At 41.8% G+C, this 21699-nt stretch overlaps 2 protein-coding genes and 1 long non-coding RNA gene across 14 annotated transcripts in view; 1 reads left to right on the forward strand and 2 right to left on the reverse strand.

Annotated features, from left to right (window-relative positions):
* The window catches only part of LOC309642380 (uncharacterized protein), a 199486-nt gene that overhangs the window by 143679 nt on the left and 34108 nt on the right, over positions 1–21699 (forward strand). The gene's annotated exons all lie outside the window — the stretch shown is intronic.
* The window catches only part of LOC309642425, a 151796-nt gene that overhangs the window by 79261 nt on the left and 50836 nt on the right, over positions 1–21699 (reverse strand). The gene's annotated exons all lie outside the window — the stretch shown is intronic.
* Positions 10277–21699, reverse strand: part of LGI1 (leucine rich glioma inactivated 1) — a 33032-nt gene continuing 21609 nt past the window's right edge. For both annotated transcript variants that reach the window (XM_082423702.1, XM_082423701.1), the window contains 4 exons: positions 16847–16918; positions 14074–14243; positions 13635–13799; positions 10277–11480 (listed from right to left, as the gene is read on the reverse strand). In XM_082423702.1, coding sequence (XP_082279828.1) covers positions 10645–11480; positions 13635–13799; positions 14074–14243; positions 16847–16918 — 1243 coding nt within the window. In that variant the 3' untranslated portion in view covers positions 10277–10644. The remainder of the gene's footprint in view (positions 11481–13634; positions 13800–14073; positions 14244–16846; positions 16919–21699) is intronic.

Consider the following 21699-nt stretch of genomic DNA (forward strand, 5'->3'; position numbering starts at 1 on the left):
AAGATAATGGGCATAATTCCCTGTGCTATACAGTATATCATTGTTCATTATCTATTTTATATACAGTAGTTTGTATCTGTTAACCCAATACCCCTCATTTGTCTCTCCCCACTTCCCTCTCCCCTTTGGTAACCACAAGTTTGTTTTCTATGTCTGTGAAAGACAGACCTGGATTTGAATCCGGGCTCTGCTGTCTCCTAGCTATATGCCTTGGGTAGACTTCTGAACCTCTCTGAACTTCAGTTCCTTCTCTAGAAAACAGTGATAATAGTAGGATTGTTGCAAGGCTTGGATGACTAAATACATGTAAAACATTCAGCACATGAGTAATTGCTCAATAAGTGGTAGCTTTCAATGATTAACAGTGTTTTTAGCCTATTTAACATAAGTTCACAGGCAATATAAATACAGGAGGAATGTGTGTGAGTTGGCAGAGTTACTGCACTAGATGGAATACTGCCTTTTAGGAGATACAGAAAGGAGTAAGTTCTTCAAGCTTTGTGGTGAAAATAAGTGCACATATGACTATTTTGTGATAGTGGAGGGGAAGGGGCCTTTATTTTTGGTCTTTTAAAATAGTATCTCTGCTTGTTCACACTCCATTCAGAGAACAAGTCCTTTTTACTAAACCTTGATGAATTCTGTGCTAAAAATATTCCATTCCCATTTGGTGCAGTGAAATGTCATTTCCATTAAACACCAACATACCAAATGCTGCATGCAGATCCTCAACCCAGCAAATTCAAGTCAACAGGAAACTGTGATCATCCTCAGCTTATTCATACTGTACATCTCAGCAGATTATCCTGAAGGATTATCTAAGGATTAATTGTTATCTTAGAGCTATTTTAAATTATAAAAATAAAGAACTCATGTACTACAACAAACTCATTTTTAAAGAAAGAAAATTGTGGCCCAGGGAATGAAAATGACTTCTCAAGGTCACAAAAATATAAAAGTGCTGGAACTGGGCCAAGATCTCCAAACTTCCAAGCTAATTTTTTTCTCCATTATAACAGAGAGCTACAGAATTTTCAGAGCTGGAAAGACCTTCAGGATGACCTGATCCAGTTCCAATAAGTTATAGAGGAAATTGAGGCCAAAAGAAACTTAAATGTCTCACCCAGGGTAATACCTAAAGCTAGCACGTTCTAGAGTTTGGGGCCAACTTTTGTAACCATAGGCTTGGTGCTCTTGACATGCCACTGGTCAGTCCAATGTGGTTATTTAGAGTAGGGGACCCCAAGCCCCAGTTAGTGGACTGGTAATGAGCTATCAACATCAGAATCACCTAAGCGATGTTTAAAAATAAAAATTCCTGGATCCCAGTCTTTGAAGATTCAGTTTTAGTGGGTCTGAGGTGAGGGCCCCAGAATCTGTATAGTTAGTTTGCTTTCTAGGTGATTCTGGGGGACATCCAGATTGGGGAACCATTATTAACAGAAGCCAGCACTTTATATTCTGTTCTCTGCTGAAACTGGCCGATGATAATTTCCAGCTGATGACGAGATACCTATGGGAAACCTTAGTCAGGGAAAGTCCTGGGCCATCAAGGAGCCTCTAAGATTTTAATCTGCAAAGCCAACCTCAAGGTAACTAGAGCAAGGAGAGAGCTGCCCTCGCCAGATGGAGATTGATCTGAAATGGAAACACATCCAGGAGAACAGAAAATGATCTAGGAACGCTTGGTCTCATCTCCTAGGCATGGATGGCCACTAAATCAGAACTGGCAGCTTGACTTCACTTGGGAAAACATCCTTTTAAAATAAAGGTTATCCGTTTAAATATTTTAAAACAGAATATTTGAGAGAACACCATTTAAAAATGTATATAGAAATTGTAATCATGAATAATAGACAAAGATGGGAGGTTATGTTTTGTCAAGTTTCACAAAATAAGAGCTGGAAGGGCTCTTTCAAACCTTTTAGTGAAGGGATTCTAAACACATCTGAGGCCGTGGCTTCTCCTCTGGTTACTCTATCTCTCTAAGTAGAGGATCTCAGTAGAGACCACACCTCTTGCTGATGACTATTGTTGTTTTGCCTATGCGGCATCCTCGCCTCCTTTTTTTTTTTTTTTTTAAATCTTCATCCTTCCTGTTTTTAAATTTATTTATTTATGGCTGTGTTGGGTCTTCGTTTCTGTGCGAGGGCTTTCTCTAGTTGTGGCAAGCGGGGGCCACTCTTCGTCGCGGTGCACGGGCCTCTCACTATCGCGGCCTCTCTTGTTGCGGAGCACAGGCTCCAGACGCGCAGGCTCAGTAATTGTGGCTCACGGGCCTAGTTGCTCTGCGGCATGTGGGATCTTCCCAGACCAGGGCTCGAACCCGTGTCCCCTGCATTGGCAGGCAGATTCTCAACCACTACACCACCAGGGAAGCCTTCTCTTCCTTTTTAACAGCACTCTAATTTTACTTTAGGGAATCACCCTTACCTCACTCTAAGTCCACGTGGTTCTCATCCGTGGGTTCCAGGGGTGGGCACATGTCCCAAGCTTGGCCAATCAGAGCACTCTATCCTTAGCCCAAGCAATTACTTCAGGTGGGCACTCTGGCCATTGAGCATCATCCTCCAACTTGTGCTAAAACTACTGAGAAAGAGGTCTTGTTACTGGGCGTGGCTAGACTGGCAAGAGGCAGTGTCGGAGCTGCTGGTGGCTGGCTCTTCACCGTGAACGGAGAGGCTGCCTTAGGAAGAAGTCAGCATGGAGGAAAATAGAGCCAAGAGTCAGAGAAAGACAGACTAATGAAAATATCACCTGAGTTTCTGGTCTAGGTTTTTCTGAAGCTAGATGCATTTTTATGTTTAAACTAGTTCAGTTGGATTTCAGCAACTGACAACCAAAAGAATCCTGACCACCGTGTCTCCTCAGGGATCAGAATCTGGGGTAGAGAAATGGTCGTGTGTATTTAGAAATACAGCCACGGATAATTCTGATACACCCGTTGAGAGTGGACAGAGTTTGGAGACAGGAAATGGGACTATGCTTTTCCTCACTAGACCACTATTAGTTGAGAATGACTCATGCTAATTGAGGAAGCTTGACCAAAGTCACATAGCCTCAACAGAGTAAACCCCTTCTGAACCTGATTCTTCTTTTAGAAAAAAAAAAGAAACATAATACACTTAAAAAAAATAAGGGCACATATCACTACAAACCCATTCTATGTAATCATTATTCACATTTTGCAGACAAGATTAACTTACCCAGGGTCACAGAACTAATAAGTGGCCACATTGAGATGCAAACCCAGGTCTGCTTGAGTCTAAAACATATTCTGTTAACCACTGTGTCTACTGCCCCAAAGAGAGAATTGATGTGGGCACCATCAGGATAGACCTACAGGCAAAAATGGGAAAACATGGGTCACATCTCACTTTTCCTGTAGATCTTACTTTTGCCTCTTTTATTTTTTTGCATGCTGCCTTTTAGAAATAGCCCCAGTGGTGTGCAAACCCTTTAAGGGTAGGGACAATTTCTTGCTCATTTCTGTTTTGTTTTTGTCATCTATCATAGTGTTTTGCACATAGTAGGTGATCAATAAACATCTTCAATGAAACTGCGCTTGCTGTGTCCGTAGGTGTAGGTATCTGATAGCCTGAGGCTACTAGGAACACTCTAGGTTCCTGAGTGGTATATCTGTCTATCTGGCAGTTTACAGAATTTGGAAGTTTTAATATGTTTTGTCTTTAAGCACTTCAAAGCATGGTGTCACTGATGAATACTATCCAAATGAATCTTGACTTTGCTTCTTAACTGGCTATTTGACTTGGGCAAGTTACTTAGCTTTTCTAAGACTCAGCTCTCTCATCTGTAAAATAATACTATTATATAGAACTATAAAGGATAAAAATGATAATGCAGATAAAGCACTTAGTATATTACTTGGCTCATAGTAAGTGTTCAATAAATGGCACCCATTATTATAATGAAATTAAAATATTAAAGAATATTTCCTAAATTAAAGGTAGAATTGTTAAACATGTGTGGGTAGACAAGGTCAAGGAAATAAAGGACAAAGGACAGTTGTCCTGGGATCTGGCACTATTAAGAGGACTGATTTCTGGGATACAGTTTTGCTGGGAATTATTGTTAAAAGCTTCATCTAGGCAAGATGCTTCCCCTTGGCATCTCTGAGTAGTGCTGACCATGGATGTGGATCCTTACCTGGGGATAAAAATTGTAAAGGGCATAGAATTTCCAAGAGTATCAAACTTCTCGTCCTTAGGGTCTCCATGGATTAATTAAATCAGTTCCTAGCCTTCAGTTTTGTGGACTAGGTTTTAGGTAGATCTGCAGTATGTGTTTTTAATGACTCTGGAAATAAATTATGTCTCTTTTACCTTCCATCTCACCCTGGTTACCCCTGGGGAGCAGGTGGGCCTATGCGGGCCTGCTCTTTTGGGGTAATCCATGGTGAGGAATTTTTGTGGGACTGGAAATTTACCACAGGGAATAAGGAATGTGGCTGCTTCTCAGATACGTGAACTTGAAGGCTGAAGCTGCTGGGCTTAAATCTATTTCATTCCCACCAACTTTGTGTTCTCTCTAAAAGTGGGACTGTTCTAGGAGATTGAGGGTGGGGTGGCATAGAAGGATCATAGCTGCCTAAGAGACAGTCCTGACCCTCAGGGATGTGTAACCTGGTGGGAGAGATGGACACACCAACAACTAACCAAACGGCAAGGCAGAATGAATTGTGAGTCTTGCTCATGGTAAAAGCAATGGGCTGAGAAAGCCAGAGAAAGGAGAAATCCTATCTAATTGGTGCGATGAGAAGGACTAAGATCTCAAAAGGTAAAAGGGTAAGGAAAGGGCATTGTAGGTGGTTGGAGCAGCCTGGGCACGGAAGCATGTAAGTGCTTAGATAGACAGGGATTGGCCAGTTGTGTGGGTAACAGGTGGATGGGTGAAGTGGAGGATGCTAGAGTGGGAGGAGAAGCTGGGCCAAATTTTGAACTCATGTTCAGAACTTTATAGGGCCATTGTAGGTCTTCCTGGGCCTGTGGTTTCTGTGGATGCCCTGATGCCCTTGATAACAATCGTATGAAAATGCGTCTACATCCCACATCAAGATTGACATATAACTGCAAGAGCTGAAATGAGTAAGTTGAGCTCTCATTGAATAGTTCAATTTACCTATAGATGTGGTTCTAGGACCAGTGCCAGCCCAGGAAGACTGTGGAATCCATTTGGGATGAGATAAGTCCAGAACTTGAGAGGAAGCGCTGAGAAACTCTCACAGCAATTTGACAATGCCACAGTAACTAAGCACGTGATTGTTTTTCTAGTAATTCATTTTTATTCTAATTTCCAAAAATATTGGTCCACAATATAAATGGAAATACACTGGTCTAAAATACATTGGAGATTTAAAAATTTCCATGGTCCAAAATTTTTTTAAAACACTGGAAATATTTTTAGAAAGTTGAGAAGCTCTGAGCTAGTTGAAATAATATTACTTTTTAAAGAAATTTGTGGTCAGAGATAACAGAGGAGAGAGTTGGTGGATTTGAATGTAGATCAATAGAAATTATACAGTTTGAATAGCAGAGAGAAAAGAGATTGAAATATCTAGTACTCACCACCGTATCTACCTTATAGTACGTTGTGCCTAAGTGTTCTGACTTAGTCGAAGATAATTTTGTGGCAAATACAGAAAACCACACAAACTAACCTAAAACAAGGCAAAATGTGTGTGTGTGTGTGTGTGTGTGTGTGTCTGTGTGGTGGGTTGTTATAAGAAGGTTACAGAGGTATCTCAAGGAATTCAAGGACAGGGAGTGCCATTGGCTATCATGAGGGATGGAGTGGAAAATGGACAATCACTAGGAATCAGGGCTGCTTCTCCCCCTCTCCTCTCTCCCACTCTTCCTCCTCACTCCTTTCCCTCTGGGGTGGATGCTGTGTTGTACTGCCCAGATCCTCATTCAGGAATAAAGGACTTATTTTCCCAGCTTCTGGGAGTACTAACAGAAGATGGATCTCTACTGTCTGCCTTCTTTGGGGATTGCCTTGGCTGAAAAAACAGCCTCACCTAAGGCCATGCTTTCTTCCAGGGACAGCCCACCTCCAATGGAGCTATAAAGATCTGATCCCCTTGCTCCATCTTGGGACAGCTGAGAAAGGACATCTCAGCTCTAGAGCTCTCTACAGGGTTGCTTTTATTAGAACTGCATCACAGTTCAGCTGCTTTCTTTGCCAAGTTCTAATTCCTTCTCCCTTCCCAGTGTTGGTCTCAAAGGTACTACCTAATACATGTACATTAACTTCTCAGAGTCTGGTTCTCAGGTGACCCAAGCTGGGACACCATGCCTCCTAATCTTCTTCCCACTCTCCTTCCTCCCTTCATTTTTACTCTCCCGTTTCCCCTCCTTCCCTCTCCCTTTTCTTACCCCCTTTCTCTCTTCTGCCCTCCTTCTTTTTCCACTCCCTCCCTCTCTCCTGACTATGTAGTTTCTCACCCCTCCTTCTGAGTGTCTGCTTCATTCTCTTCTCACCTTTCAGACCAGTTTCCTGTGCTCTTCTGGTTCATGGACCATCATGGCTGCTCCAAAACAGAGCAGTGCCTCAGCCACCATCATTGTAGCGTATGCTTTCGGTCCCCCACCCAGGTGCCCTTTGCTAGGCTGGTGCACCCATCCTGCAGTGTGGGTGTTGGTTAATGACTGCTTACATTGGTACCCTTCTCTGTAGGATTACCCTTAGCCAATTGCAACCTTCTCAGCTGGAGATGCCTGAGAGGTTATGCCCCACATTCTTCGGTCACTGACTGTCAGATGAGGAATATCAATGTCCACATTCCTTGCTTCAAGGCAGGACACACTCTGTGGTACAATTCATGCCTTAGAGTTCCCCATGGGGTCAGGCTGAAGCTGGACTTCTCCTGAAAGGACATCTTTGCTTGACATCTTCCCCTGCCCTATGCTCCTCTCTGTCCCTTATCTGAGAGCACTCCTTCAGTAAATCCCACTGCTTCGAGGGAACCTAATTTAAGATCATCACCTTACAAGTCTGGTGCCTGTGGCTAATTGGCCCAGACTCTGCTTTCCTAATTCCAGATATCCAGGAGGGAGAATGGATTGACTTAGGCTGAGCCTAGCCCAGCTTCCGGATTGAGCACCTAGATTGAGAGTTCACTCCAGGTCCAATCATTTATGGCTGGAGAGCAGGCAGAGTTGCATAGTATAGAGTAGATGAGGGTTACAGGGAGAGAGGGCAACTCTCAGAAAAGACTGGTCAATTCCTGCAAAAGTGGACCCTACCATATGTCCTCCTTCTCAGTCTTTCTCGAATTTATTTTCTCGGTCAGCTTCTTCACTCCTCACCTCTCTCCCCATCTGCAATCCCAGGTTCCAATGGGAGGGTTTTGAAAGGTAGCACCATGTGATGGAGAAGGGACTGGGCCAAGCGTCAGGAGGCCGGGGCCGTAGCTTACCTCACCTAGCTTGCTTCACATCTCTGGGTCTCAGCTTCGAGGTAAATTAGGCGGTTGGTTTGCTAACTTAAACAGCCAATGCCTCTATGAAAACAAACAGGGCAGAGTCTAGATCCATTACCTCTGCAGCCCTGAAGTCAGCAGAGTGCCTGGCACAGAGTCGGAACATACTGAAAACAGGAGATAGCCTTTAAAAATGAAATGACAGGTACTTCCCTGGTGGCACAGTGGTTGAGAATCTGCCTGCCAATGCAGGGGACACGGATTCGAGCCCTGGTCTGGGAAGATCCCACATGCCGCGGAGCAACTAAGCCTGTGTGCCACAACTACTGAGCCTGCGCTCTAGAGCCTGCGAGCCGCAACTACTGAGCCCGCGTGCCGCAACTACTGAAGCCCACGTGCCTAGAGCCGGTGCTCCGAAACGAGAAGCCACCGCAATGAGAAGCCTGCGCACCGCAACAAAGAGTAGCCCCCGCTCGCCGCAACTAGAGAAAGCCCGCGCACAGCAATGAAGACCCAATGCAGCCAAAAGTAAATTAAAAAAAAAAGAAATGATGGTGAATTATATTACGACAATAAGGTAGAGCATGACCCCAAAGCATACAATATTCTGAGTGTGGAGCCCATTAGTAATAGCTAGCACTTGGTGAGTGCTAATTTGTGTCATTCTGTGTTAAGCACTTCCCATGCTATTCTTTGCATGATCACTGCTGCGGTATAATAAATCACCCCAAAACTTGGCCTTTTAAAACAACCATTTTATTATGCTCATAGATCCTGTGGGTCAGGAATTTGGACAGGGCATCATAGGGATGGCTTGTCTCTGCTCCATGATTTCCGGATCCTCACTTGGGAAGATCTGATGGCCTGTGGTGACTTGACAGCTGGGGGCTGAAATCACCTGGAGCCATCTTCACTCACAGGACTGGTTGTTGATGTGGCTTTTGGCTGGGACCTTATCTGGGGCTGTTGACCAAAGCTTGGGCTTCCTCAGAATGGTGGCCTCAGGCTAATAGGACTTTCTTCACAGCAGCTCAGGCCTCCCAAAGGGATTGTCCCAATTTCACAAGGCAGAAGCTTCATCGTTTTTATGACTTAGCTTCAAAAGTCAAACTGCATCATTTCCACCACGTTCTATTGGTTACAAGGCCATCCAGATTGAAGGATAGGGGAATTAGGCATCACCTCTTGATGGGGTTGGGGGAAGTTTTCATAGAGCATGTAGGATGGGAGATACCGTTGTGGCCATATTTGTAAAATTCAATCCACCCTGTGTGCATTGTTTCATTTAATCCTTCTGTTGTCCTTCGGGTAGGCATCATTGTCCCTTTACAGATGAAGACACTGAGGCTCAGAGAGGTCATGTAACTTGCCTGTGGACAAAATCAGTACATGGCAGGGCTGGACTTAAACCCAGTCTGTACCAAGCAGGTGTTCTCCAACACATATGTGCTGCTTATAGGACAAGGGAGCAAAGAAAGTCAGACATTCAAAGGCCAGGTCTCCCTACGTGTAGGATTGGGAGCGGGTAAGTCTTCTTCTTGTCCCCCCATAACCCTGATGTCAGAGTTAGTATCTTCCGCGTGTGGTAAAGGAGTCTGGTTTCTATGCATAACTCCCCAGGGTGTTGCTTCCCAGAGACTACGTAACTATTATGTGTACCTCTGATGCCTCAAGTTCTCCAGGCATGTGCTGCCAGTGGAGTTGCTGTCTGTCCCACCTGCCCCCACGCCCCTAGTCATTTGGCAAAAGATTCTGGGGAGCAATGAGTTGGAGGAAGCTCTGATCCCCTCTGTGAAGGCAGCACACAGAACCACATAGTGCCAAGAATATCTTCTCTGCCCTGATCCCCTTTTGAAATCATGTCTTCCCTTTAAGTTCAAACAAGGACCACTTCTTGCAGGAACTCATTGTGGATACTCCCCCAATACTTAAAATCGGAATGTTCAGGTGAAATTTGGCACTCACTGCTAACTGTAGTTTTTTGTGTCCTAACCCCCCATTAGTCTTCTAAGGCCCCACGGATCAAGGACTATGCCCTCCTCTTTCCTCAGTTTTCCTCCCCAAACCAGAGGAATGATACCCCGTTCTTAATAGGTACTCAAATCAGTATGACTGATTAGATCAAAGGGCCTCATGAAGTTTATTATTAAGTTTATAACAGGAGGACACGTGCATCTTCGAAAGTAGTTTTTAAGAGCCTACTCTATCACAGGCATTGTGCTAAGTGCTAACATACCATGTGATCCAGGAGCAGGAATTTAGAAAATCAGATATGAGCCTCGTAGGCACTCTGCAGTATGTCAGTAATGTATCAGAACTGGTGTCTAGAAGTGAAGCATCCTTGATCATATTAAGAGGACTTCATATGGGATACATCTGAGACAAGTGCTGTAAGGTTACAATCTCTGTCAGCTGTCAGATGATTCCAGAGTCAAACATTTAGAAAGCCCCGGAATAGGGCTTTAAAAATCCAAAATCTTGACTTTGGCTTCTTCTATAAGTTGTCTGAATGATGTTTTTAGCTGGAGCTATCAGATAGAAAAGGATGGGTCTAAATGTCAAATTAGCCTTCTTGTAATAGGCAAATTTCACTACGCTTCTTTCCATTTGTCACCATTTCACCTCAAAATGTTCCCCAAAGCCATGCCCTTTAGAAACACCTTTGAATGTTCAAACTCAACTGATCATCCTGTTCATAAATGATGAGTAATCCGTATCAGTGTGTATCTTCACTCATTAGTCACACCATAAATTCTTGATCCAAATATAACCCTATTGTATAAAATTCTTTCCACAACATACCATCACCAAGAATAAAATAACTCCTGTAAATAATTACCTTTGGGATATGAAAGAAAATGTAAACATTTTATTTGGCAGTTGTTTCTGAACACATGAATAAATAAATGGAAAAGTACATATTCATATTTCTTTTTGGAGTAACAGATACCATTAAACACTTATTTACACATCTTCACTGCAAAGGACAGTTACACAATTCAATTTTGACTTATAAAAGGTAACTTCCCACACCACTGGACTGGACAGGAAAGGATGGAGATACGGGTAGTGCTTGGTTCTAGCAGCCTCAGTGTTTGAAAGGCATTCATTTGCAAGTGTGATAAGAAGAGTCATCATGCATTTAGTTCATCCGGATCATGTGCTGTAGAAAGTTTCTGATGGCAGCCACAGAATTTCGTGTGTCATGCGCTTAAGTCAACTATGACATGTTTGTAAATCTGTGTGTTTCCCTTAAAACTGGAAGCAAAAAGAAAATTACGCTTATTAATGGACACATGCGTGAATGATCTTGGTGCCTGAACATTCAATTCCTGAAATTTTACAAATTTGGCTTTCTCTGCATCCCAGTTATACACTTGAGTAAAGGAATAATCACTTCCAAGAATTGCGTATTGATAGTTATTTATCTGAAGAGGCTGGAACACCATGGATCCTCGCGATGGCATCCTCTGAATATCCTGAAATGAGGAGCCTCCCCATTTCATTACTTTGGAATCACCAATGAATCTTGTCAAGCAAATGTACACGTCACCTTTCACTGAGAAGTGCTTAACGGCATATACATCTTCCATGTTAGGGATGTCAGTTTGGTTAGTAAATAATTGTATTGCTTTGTTCCACTGATAAATTACAGGACGCTGGGAACTACTGGACAGGATTAAATGAGGCGTTCTGAGTGTCTGAGGTGTTCTGGCTATTTCTAGATATTCCACATCAGTATCCCTGTACCACGCATGTAAAGACTGATGGGAGTAGAATCCATTTCCGTTCCATTTATAAATGGTAGTAAAACCAGCTTTTGAACTGTCAGCAACAACAAAGTACCAGTTGTTTTCAATCTTGAATGTTTCAATGTCATTGGGTTTTCGGATTTTGAGAATTTCAATATCCTGGATTTTTATGAATTTATTTGCAAAACTGTCTCTCTTATAGATGTGAGAGCCGCCGAACAGCTGGGCCACGATAACATAGAGCTGAGTTTCAATGACTATAGGCTTGCACACTACAGTGGACGTGCCTGGAAAAGACAAATGAGAGATTAGGAGGATGGCCATCCTCTTTTGGAGCATGTTAATACACATGCCGAAGCCATGCAACTGCCACCAAAATCATTTCGTTGGTTGATTAGGCAAGGCCAATTTCCTAATCAGGTCCAATGGCAGCAGGATCCCGAAGTTCTGTGCCTTTGTACCTCATGGAGCCTTGTTATCAATAACTGAGTTGTCATGTCACATCCAACGTGTACTAGACGTTCAGGATACATGGCTACAGCCTGAGTTTTCTCTTCTCACCTTTTTTTTTTTTTTTTTTGGTCAAGCCGTGTGTGGATCTCAGTTCCCCAACCAGGGATTGAACCCATGACCACAGCAGTGAAAGCACCAAGTCCTAACCACTGGACTGCCAGGGAACTCCCTCTCCTCTCGCTTCTTACAGAAAGAAAGCATTGCTTTCCCTGACATATCATGAGTTGGAAACTGCCATTTATTGAGCACCAGCTATATGCTTTGCCAAATCATCTCATTAAATTTCCCAACAATCTTAAGAGATAAATATTATCACCCTCCCTTTTGCAGATGAGCAGACAGAAGCTCAGAGAGGTTCGGTGCTGCTAGGAGAAGGCAGAGTTGGGATTCAAACCCAAGGCTACCAGCGTCTCTACGCTTTTAACCCAACCTGGGGTGGGCAGTTAGCTGTACAAGGGCTTCCAACTTGGCCAGCATTCCACAAGGTTCTAGAACAGCCTCACAAAGTTTTGAGCGGTAGTCTGGGCAGCCCACGCTTCTACCTGCAATTGGTTTGCTCTATGTGTAAACTGCTTCTTGCTCTAGAATGAACTGACTTTCTCCTGAGAAAGGAGAGAGATGCCACTTGTGAAGCTTTAGGTCACTGGTGGCAGAAGAGAAGGAAGAGAAATCCTTGAGAAAAGTGAAAGAGGGGTACAGTCATGGGCGAAGCTCCTGAATGTTACTTTGGGAAATCTCAGAAAACTACATGGGAGTCTGTCAGAAGCCTAGCTCAATATCCTTTGTTAAGAGTTTAACATTTATCAGTAGATTCTGATCTCGTAGAGGGAGCTTGGCTCTAGGAAATCCAAAGAGAGCTGGGCAAATCTGGTCCCAGGCTTTTTCTGACAGCAGCTCTAAGGGCTTTGAGGTAATAAGTTCCGGATCAACTCTTTCTATTAATTGGCTCCATCCATAGGCAAAATTATTCTAATTGTGACCCTTTTCAAGGCTGTGTGATTCTGTGACCTTGGGAAAATCACTTCTCTGGGATTCAGTTTTGTCTTCTGTACAATGAGGGTTGGAACTAGATCAGAGATGGCCACTAGTTTTCAGCCATATACCAATATTGATTGACTGATTGATTGTGACTGCCTGGAGAACTGTGTTAAGAAGGATTCTGTCCTCTGCAAGAAAGAGCATCATGATAGATTAGCGATGTCTGTCTGGGGTGAGGGAGGGGATAGTGACTGTATATATGACACATATTCGTCATCCTAGACTAGATGATGCCATCTGAAAGTCTGCAAATATATGATCATTTTTCATTTAAGTGCTCATCTAAAGATTCATTCAAAGCAATTGACAGACTGTACACATGTAAGAAGAACCTGACACAAAGGTAAGGTTTAGATTTCACAAAGCCCTGCTGCAATCCATTGGAAAACTGAGGGGACTTCAGGAGATTTCCCATGAACATTTTGCAGAAGTAATGTTTTTGCCGTAAAGTTTGAGACTCACTGATCTAAAATAACCTCCTTATTTTATAGTTAAAAAGAGGGGCCCAGTGAGGGTGAGTGGCTTGACCAGTTAGCTTGTGGCAGAACCTAGATTAGAACTCATAATTCTTAGTCCAGTACTTTTTCATTGAAGAAAAATAACCCACCTTTTATTGTATATTTACTAAGCTAGGTCCTATGCTAAATTTCTTGAACATATGCTCTCATTGTTTTATAACAACACTGAAAGTTAGGTATTATTATTCCCATTTTACAAGTGAGGAAATTAAGCTTTAGGGAACAATCCCAGGCACTCAGTAAATGATAGATTTGGGATTCAAATAATTCTCAACCTGCCCAAAGAATTCCCTGATATCATTCATCTTTTCCTGTTGCCCTTGGCCCAAGTGGCTTAACTTTCCACTCAAAATACGATCAGGCTTTTCATACCTGTAATGTTGTCATAATTCCGGAAGGTCTTTTCTACATGGTCCCATTCAAGGAAAATGCACTTTCCAGTGAAAGGCTGAGCGATGACTACATACTCATCGTTCATATAAGAAAAAGTGTCTATGGACAGTGATTGAAAAGGCAGGTCTTGAGACTTTGCAAACTCTGCAAAAATTGAAAATGATGATGAGTAGCTGTGCTGATGCCTCATTCCTTGGCTAGATCTCAAATGTCCACGAGAAATATATTTATTCTAGAGAAACAGTGAAATGACAATTTTACTTTGCTTTTAAACACATGAACTTTTAACGGTTCATAATATTTTTTAATTGCTCAGTTGGTTTTTAATATATATATTTAAAAAATCAGTTCCTGCATATGTAAAAAAATGTAGCCCTTATTTTAATTTTATGAGGTGGAATGATTTGAAATACATTACCTGTAATGATGCAATCAAAATCCTTGGAGGAGAGACTATTGATTTTGCGCTTCTTGTATTCTGGAGGGCCTTCACAGTAGATGTCTTCGACAGTTGCATTGGTGTGGCCTAGCCATTCCACCAGCCACTTCAGTTTACAGTCACAATTAAATGAATTACCTCTCAGGTCCCTGAAAGACAAACTTCAGCTGCTTTTGATATACAAGGGCCCTTCCTTCCCAGGCATGACTTTTACTTTAGCAATTTATTTTTTTTTTATTTTTTTACTTTAGCAATTAACATGTGCAGAATGACCTCACCTGGCTTTATATCATGCCTCATAATCTACCTTCAACCTAACTGACCATTCACTTTGGGCTCAGAGAATGACCACAGTGTGCCCTTGCAGGCCACCCCAGTCAATGGAACCTCATAACTTATTCCCTCTTGCATTCAAGGGTAGCTCGGTCTAGAGCTGTGCTGTCCATAGAAATACAATGTGAACCACATATGTAGTTAAACATTTTCTATAGACACATTAAAAAACTAAAAAGAAACAAGTGAAATTATTTTAATAGCATATGTTATGTAACCCAATACATACAGAATTTTATCATTTTCACTTATAGTCAATATAAAAATTACTAATGAGATATTTTACATTCTCTTTGTATACTAAGTCTTTGAAGTCTGATGTGTATTTTATACTTACAGTATATCTCAATTTGGAAAATAAAATTTCAGCAGAAATTCCTGATTTGTATTTAGAGTTAACAAAATTTACAGTTGAAAAAAACAGATTTATACACCCAAGTTGTTCCAAACATTCTTAAAAGTCTTCCAATAATTGAACAGAGAATCAGTTTTTAAATTTAAATTTAGTTTTTTATTTAATTTTTTAAAAATTATGTAAAATTTAAAATTCAGTTCCTCATTTACACTAGGAACACATTTCAAGTGTTTGGTGATCACATGTGTGGCTACTATATTGGGCAGCACAGGTCTAAAAGAAAGATGTAGTGATTGTTGTACCATATTTAATTACATCGAGTGAGCTATTTGCTTTTCTTCTTCCTCACAGACATAATTAATCCTGATCTTATTCCATGGTCTACAAATTCAATTTTAATAGGAAATGACTTCGACACAGCCGAGTTAATGCAGACATACAATAATAGCTCATGTCCATAATAAACTGCACAGCATAGATTAAATTTCCACATATGATCCTAGCTCACCAAGTTCTCTGTTTATTTGCATTGCTTCTGTTCAAAAACTCTATCTCTTTCCTAAAACCCTTCTTGGTCACACAAAATTCCTAAGATAGGAACCACCTACTTTTCACACAGCATATGAATACTTTTTAAATGTTGAAGCATTTAAAAATGTGTTTTAGGGGGTAATTCAAGAAACCAAGAAATCTACTAAAAGGCAAGTTGGCATGGATCCTTGCACTTCTTAGATGATTCTTGGTTTGGGCGTATCAAAGTAGGCCCAAGAGGCCAAACCCATTATGGGATTCCTTGGAGAGACTGAGCCAATTTCAAGTGTTTTTTCTTTTGCTAGTGTGGGGTATAGGCTGACACAAGGTTGGGCCAGAGGGTCCCCAAATACGCTGTATCCCCAAGTCTGCCATGGAGAATCATCTAACTTCCAAGACATTCTCAGGACTCACCTCATATCCCAAGAATACTCTGACCCAGAATAATGAGTGTCAACTTTTCTGGGCTATTGTAAACCAGAGCGGATAACTGTGGTCTGTCCAAGACTATTTGGAAGTGTCCTGATTCTGACACTCTCTTGGAAATAAACCATCTTTCAGGAATTGGGGTAATAGGCATGGAGGAGGGGTGGGGGGAATACTACAAGGAACAAAGAAAGTTTTTCATAGCTTACTGATTTGAAGTTAAATCCTGGGTTTAGGAGAAAATTCTTGACTCAGATTTTTGTTATTGGAGAAAAGTTGTTTTGAATATATATTCTATAGCAAAGTACCTGAAAAATAAGAACTCCTTTGTTTTCATACATCTTTCGTTTGTTCCTGTTTTCTACCTTGTGACATTTAAATACCTTTCCAATGTTCTGGAAGGCACTTATTGAAGCTAAATTGCTTTTGAAAGGGTTAGGCATATATTACTTGCTTTGCTTACTACAAAATACACAAATTCTTTACAAAGATCTTTCACTCTGAGGCTTAAAAGTCAAAGTTTGAAAGCTCTTTTGTTTGAAAAAGGGTCAAAAATAATTAAGTTCATTCCCTTCCCGGGGCTTAAGCCAAATTCCTGGGGATTAAGCCTAGAGCTGTTGTTCAGTCTAATGAGAGAAAAGGCAAACTTTCCTCCCTTCCCCCACTTCCTGCTCCATTTCTCTCTTGACTGACCAAGCCATGGGTGTAAACTTTCATCTTTATTCTGCCAGTTTCCCAGACTTCTTTATGTTTTTCCTTTGTAGCCCCATTTCCTGGACCTCATGAGAAAAAAAAGGCATCTTGAAATTTCTATCTAGCCCTCCTCTTCCTACTCCCTCCAAGTCCCTTGTCATCAGTCCCTGCCATACAGACACACACTTTGTCAAAGGCAAACTTGGGGCTATATTTTCAGAATATAGTGGTAAATACCATAGGAGACTCAAACATTAGTCCAACTGAATTCAAATTTTAAGCCAATTTAAAATTAAAATTTAAAAATTCTCATTTAATTTAAAGCCAATTAAAAAATTTAATAATCAACACCAGGCTTCTTTGTTAACGACTGCAAATTAATTAATTAATCAGTGATTTCTTAGGTCCTCTTACACATTTGTTAAAGAATCCAGGCCTTTGAAAATGTCTTTTGGGAGAGTCTGGAGGTTGTTGTTTGCAAGGCTCCTGGAAAAAAAAAAAAAAGAATGATGTAAACTGTAGTCATAAATGAAATAAATGCATTTTATGGCCCCTTATGTATTATGGTATTAAACAAACAAACAAGCAAACCCTCCAAAATACAAGTAACAAAATGATGCCTGGGCATCGGTCTTTCTGCTTAGCACTGAGTATGAGCATCACACACTCAGGCATTCCGTCTAAGGGATGTCTCCCCATGTCCATGTCTCCATGTGCTCTCTCTCCTCACACTCAGGCTGCCCTTCTCCTCCCTCCCCCCACCGCCCCACTTGCTCTAGAGAGCACCTCAACCTCCAACTCTTAGTACCAACAGCTCTCAAATTTGGAGGCCTGTCTAATCTATCCCCCTTCCAGCACATTCTTTTTATTTCCTCCTTTTTCTACATTTTTTCCCTTTTAGCTCCATTCATTCATTCCTCCTTAGAAAATAGCTTCCTCATAAATATCCATCTATTCATACATCCGGCCATCCATTCATCCTCTTTAATCATCTCCTTTTCCCTTCTTCCAATTCTTGCCCTATTATCACAGGAATTGTTTTCTCCTTCTCTTTCTAGTTGTTCTTCCACTTACCACTAAAATGATTCTGATGCTAATCAAGGGTAATAAGTAAGAAACAGTCCTGATAGTATCAAGGAAAGGGGCATGTGTCCATACTGCAGAAATGTGCACATAACAAGGAGCAGATGCTGTATGACAGAGAAGGGTACTAGGTACTGGTAATTTTCTATTTTTAACCAGCATTATACATGTACATGTTATATACTTTTCTTAGGAGTGTTTTTAATTTTCACAATAAAAATTAAAAACTAAAACAAAAGAGTCTATGCTGTCGGCCTCCAAAGCCCTTGAAAATTCTCTCAAATTCCATTTAAAACACTCTCAAAAGTCTTCTATGTTTTCCACCTCCTCTAATTAATACAAGATTTCTCAAGTGCAAGCATTCAGAACTTTTAAAATCTATTTTTAAGTCAATTATGTTGTTTTTCTGAGTTTTAGAAATTACCACTAGATTAGAAAGCTTTTTTCAATGAACCTTGACACAGAAGAAAGGGAACTGAATCAGAAGTTTCCAGTCTCAGTGATGGTGCATTTTGTGACAAAGAGCACAGCTTTGGAGTCATTCTTTCTGAGCTTGGTTTGAATCCCGGCTCCACTATTTACAGGCTGTGTGACTTTGGTTATGTACCTTTTCTGCGACTCAGCTTGTTCATTTTTAAGCGGAGGTAATAATACCTCATATCATAAGAGTGTTAGAAAAAGTAAATGCGATAACTCAGGATGGTAGCTGGACTACTCTCAATAAAGGGCAGCTGGGAGGAGGAGGAGGGGACAGGAAGGAGAAAGGCTTTTGTGTGGTCTTTGCCCAAGAAACAACATTTAGAAAACTGACCATACAAATGAACCGCTGTGACTGTCCACCTACGCAGAATTAATAAAATGCTGCTAAAGAAGATTATTCCAGAGAACAGCTCCATAATTCTTTTTACTGAATGGTGGTTGAATGGAGAGATTTCTTGGGTCTTGGACCAGTCTAGAATCTCTCTCAAATTATGTGTCTCAATATATTTGCTGACACAATGTGTCCTGAAGTCCTCATGCTAACTTCTCTTAAGTGGACGTCCCTCCCCCAGAAACCAGCACGAAGTGCAACTGGCTGCAGGGCATGAGCTTGGAGGAGGCTGGGTCATAAGACAGTGGGAGTGAAATGATGAGAGTCAAGTCCTGAATTACTGCAGCCACTAGGGTTACACAGGAAGAGGCACCATGTTTTTATTGCTGCCCTGGGCAGTTCTTTTAAACAGCAGGTGAATCTGAGAGTTCCGGCGTCCTGCCCAAAGAATACAGCTCTAAGCCTCACATACCCAAGGTGTTAAGAGTCAGTGAACTTCATAGATACAGAGAACAAATTGGTGGTTGCCAGAGGTGGGGTTGAGGGGATGGGAGAAATGGGTGAACTGTGGGGTTTTTTGTTTTTGGTTAAAAAAAAAAGATTAAAAAAAAGAAGGAATTCCAAAATTAAAAAAAAAAAAAAGACTCAATGAGCATCACCACCCTAGGTTTTACTAAGGGGTAGGAATGCACTGTGTCTGGGTATCTGATGAGGGGTAGAATTGACTGGGAGAGGAGCGAAAACAGGCCAATGAGAGGTTTGAGAAAACATGCATCAATGTTAATTTTTTTCTAGGATGACTCTGTAGTGAGTACTGGAAGGATGTTTTTCTTACCACTGTATCCCCAGTGCCTGGCATAACATAAGTCCTCAACAGCTACTTTTAAATGAATGAATGAATGGGGCAGGCTGGAGTCGATAAGAAGAAGGACATCCATCCAGACAAAGAAAAGAGCAGAGAATGCTTCTCTTAGGCCCTTGTACCAAGACACTGAGTTAGGGAGAAATTGCAAAGCCCTGTGAATTACCATTGCCCCACCTCCGCGATGCTCACAAAGTGCCCTCCCTCCTCTGAACCCTCACTGTGGTAATAAGCCCTAAACAATAGGACAGCTCTTCTTTTTTTTTTTTCTTAATTTGGCTGAGCCACGAGGATTCTAGTTCCCCGACCAGGATTCGAACCCAGGGCCCAGCAGTGAAAGCGCCGAGTCCTAACCACTGGACCACCAGGGAATTCCCTAGGAGGGCTCTTCAAAGTGTGCCTGCAACTAAGCTCCATTCTCCAGGTCCTGACTCAGAGTCTACCTAAGAAACATTCCGTAAAACACCGGGGAAACTGCCGAACTGAGCACCTAGCTGCCTTGAGACTAGCTGAGAAGAGTCAAGCATTCTCAATGGCAGGCAGGCTTTCCTACCCAATGGAACTGATGACCATTCCCTCCACTTTGGTGTTTTCATGGTTTACCTGAGAAAGCCTCTATTAATGGAGTATGGAACCTACTGGAAAGTCTTCTCTCTAAGGCAGACCAGACTGGCTCAGACAGCACGTTTGTTTCAGTGCCACTGGGCTCTGCTGCTAAGAAAGCATCGCCCACGGCCACCTGGGATGCTCCCAGCCTCCCTGCAGTGCGGATTCTCAGCTTGAGTTGGTGTCTCACTGAATTTGCGGTACTTCAAGTGCAGTTATTTTAATTTCATACAAAATGTTGAAAGGGGATAAATACACTACAGCATTCGGAGTCCTGATCCAGGACCAGTGGAAGTTAGGCAGTGAGGTTTAGTTTATTCCTACGTGATGGTGTTTACTGCATAGCACACTCTGTTCTAGGCACTTTGCATAGATTGACTGACCTAATCTCATGACAATCTTAGGATCTAGGTACTCCTAAGTATTTTATTATCCCCACCCCCATTTTTACAGATGATTATTATCACTTCCATATTACACATAAGAAATTGGAGGCACCATGAAGCTTAGTGACCTGCCTGATGTCCCACAGCTATTAACGGGTAAAGCCATGCTTTGAACCCAGGCAGTCTGGTGGCAGAGATCCCCCTCAGCCAGTATATTGCACTGCCCTCTTTACATGCATGTCATTGTGAAGGCCGAAATGAGGACATCCTGCCTGACTAACTGGAGACACACAGGCACCCTGAGCTTGGGGACTGCTGTATATATCTTTTGCACCTCCGCAGTGGTGAGCAGCCAGTAGGTGCTCCCCAGCAGGTAGACATTGATGACATTTTCCCCAAGTGTCTTTATACATGCATGCAAACAATCGTGCCTCCACTGGGCCTTAGCCACGAGGACACTCATGTGACACCCAAGGGAACCTTTACGAAAACCTCACGGGTATTAACAGAAACCAGTACAAAACGTTTAGAGATTTTGTGATCATTGGTCATAAATGATTTTTTAATTCATTTTTTCCCTGATTTCAGAAGTAATACATGGTCATCAGGAAAATTCAAACCTTTCTGAAATATATAAGCTATTCAAACACTTATGTTAATCATGTATAATATTACAGTCATTCAGAATAATCAAGAGAGGGTCCCAGGATTTGTAAGGACTTAAATATAAGGAATTCTCTTTTTTTGGGGGGGGGGGTTGGTTTGAGGGGGAGAGGAGTCTATATAGTAAGTTTTAAATTGTCTATTAATGTCTCTTTAGAAGGTAAGTCTACTGAGTTAGATGTATAAGAAGGTGAGAAGTTCATTGCTTCTTTAGGAATGAACTGAATTTATATCAATGCTCAGACAAGTCCCTTGGAGCAGCTTTAATGTTAGGCCAGGGTGGGAACCAGTTGGATCTAAAAGTATATGTCTAATCCCAACTATTTGCATTTGGAGACTAGAGCGAGGCTAGGGCTCCTCTCTTCAGGATCTTCTCTTCCTTCCCCAGCGATATTTGCTCCTCAGATCATGTCCTGTGGAAGGATCCAGCCAGCTCCATAAAGCTTTCTGATCCTGCTATAATTTTTTTTCCCTTTTTCCTTTCTTTTTTGGCCACTGCATGGCTTGCGGGATCTTAGTTCCCCAACCAGGGATTGAACCCAGGCCCTCAGCAGTGAGAGTGCAGAGTCCTAACTACGGGACCACCAGGGAATTCCCCGGTCCTGCTGTAATTGACATGGTGGAGAGGGCACTAGATGTCTCATTAAAAACTTCGGGAAACCTCTAACTTTTACTGCTACTAACTGGGGAGCAGCTTAAACTCAGGGTGTACCTCCATGTTCTCATTCGCCAATGGGGATAGTGCCTGCCCTGTATCTTTCATAAGGTCATCAAGAGAGTGTAATGAGGTCAAGAATATGAAAAAGCTTTGTAAACTCTTCCTGTAGGTTAGAGGGTGAGGTGATAATTCTTTGCT

Source organism: Balaenoptera physalus, assembly GCF_965194825.1.
Source record: "Balaenoptera physalus genome assembly, chromosome: 14".
NCBI lineage: Eukaryota > Metazoa > Chordata > Mammalia > Artiodactyla > Balaenopteridae > Balaenoptera > Balaenoptera physalus.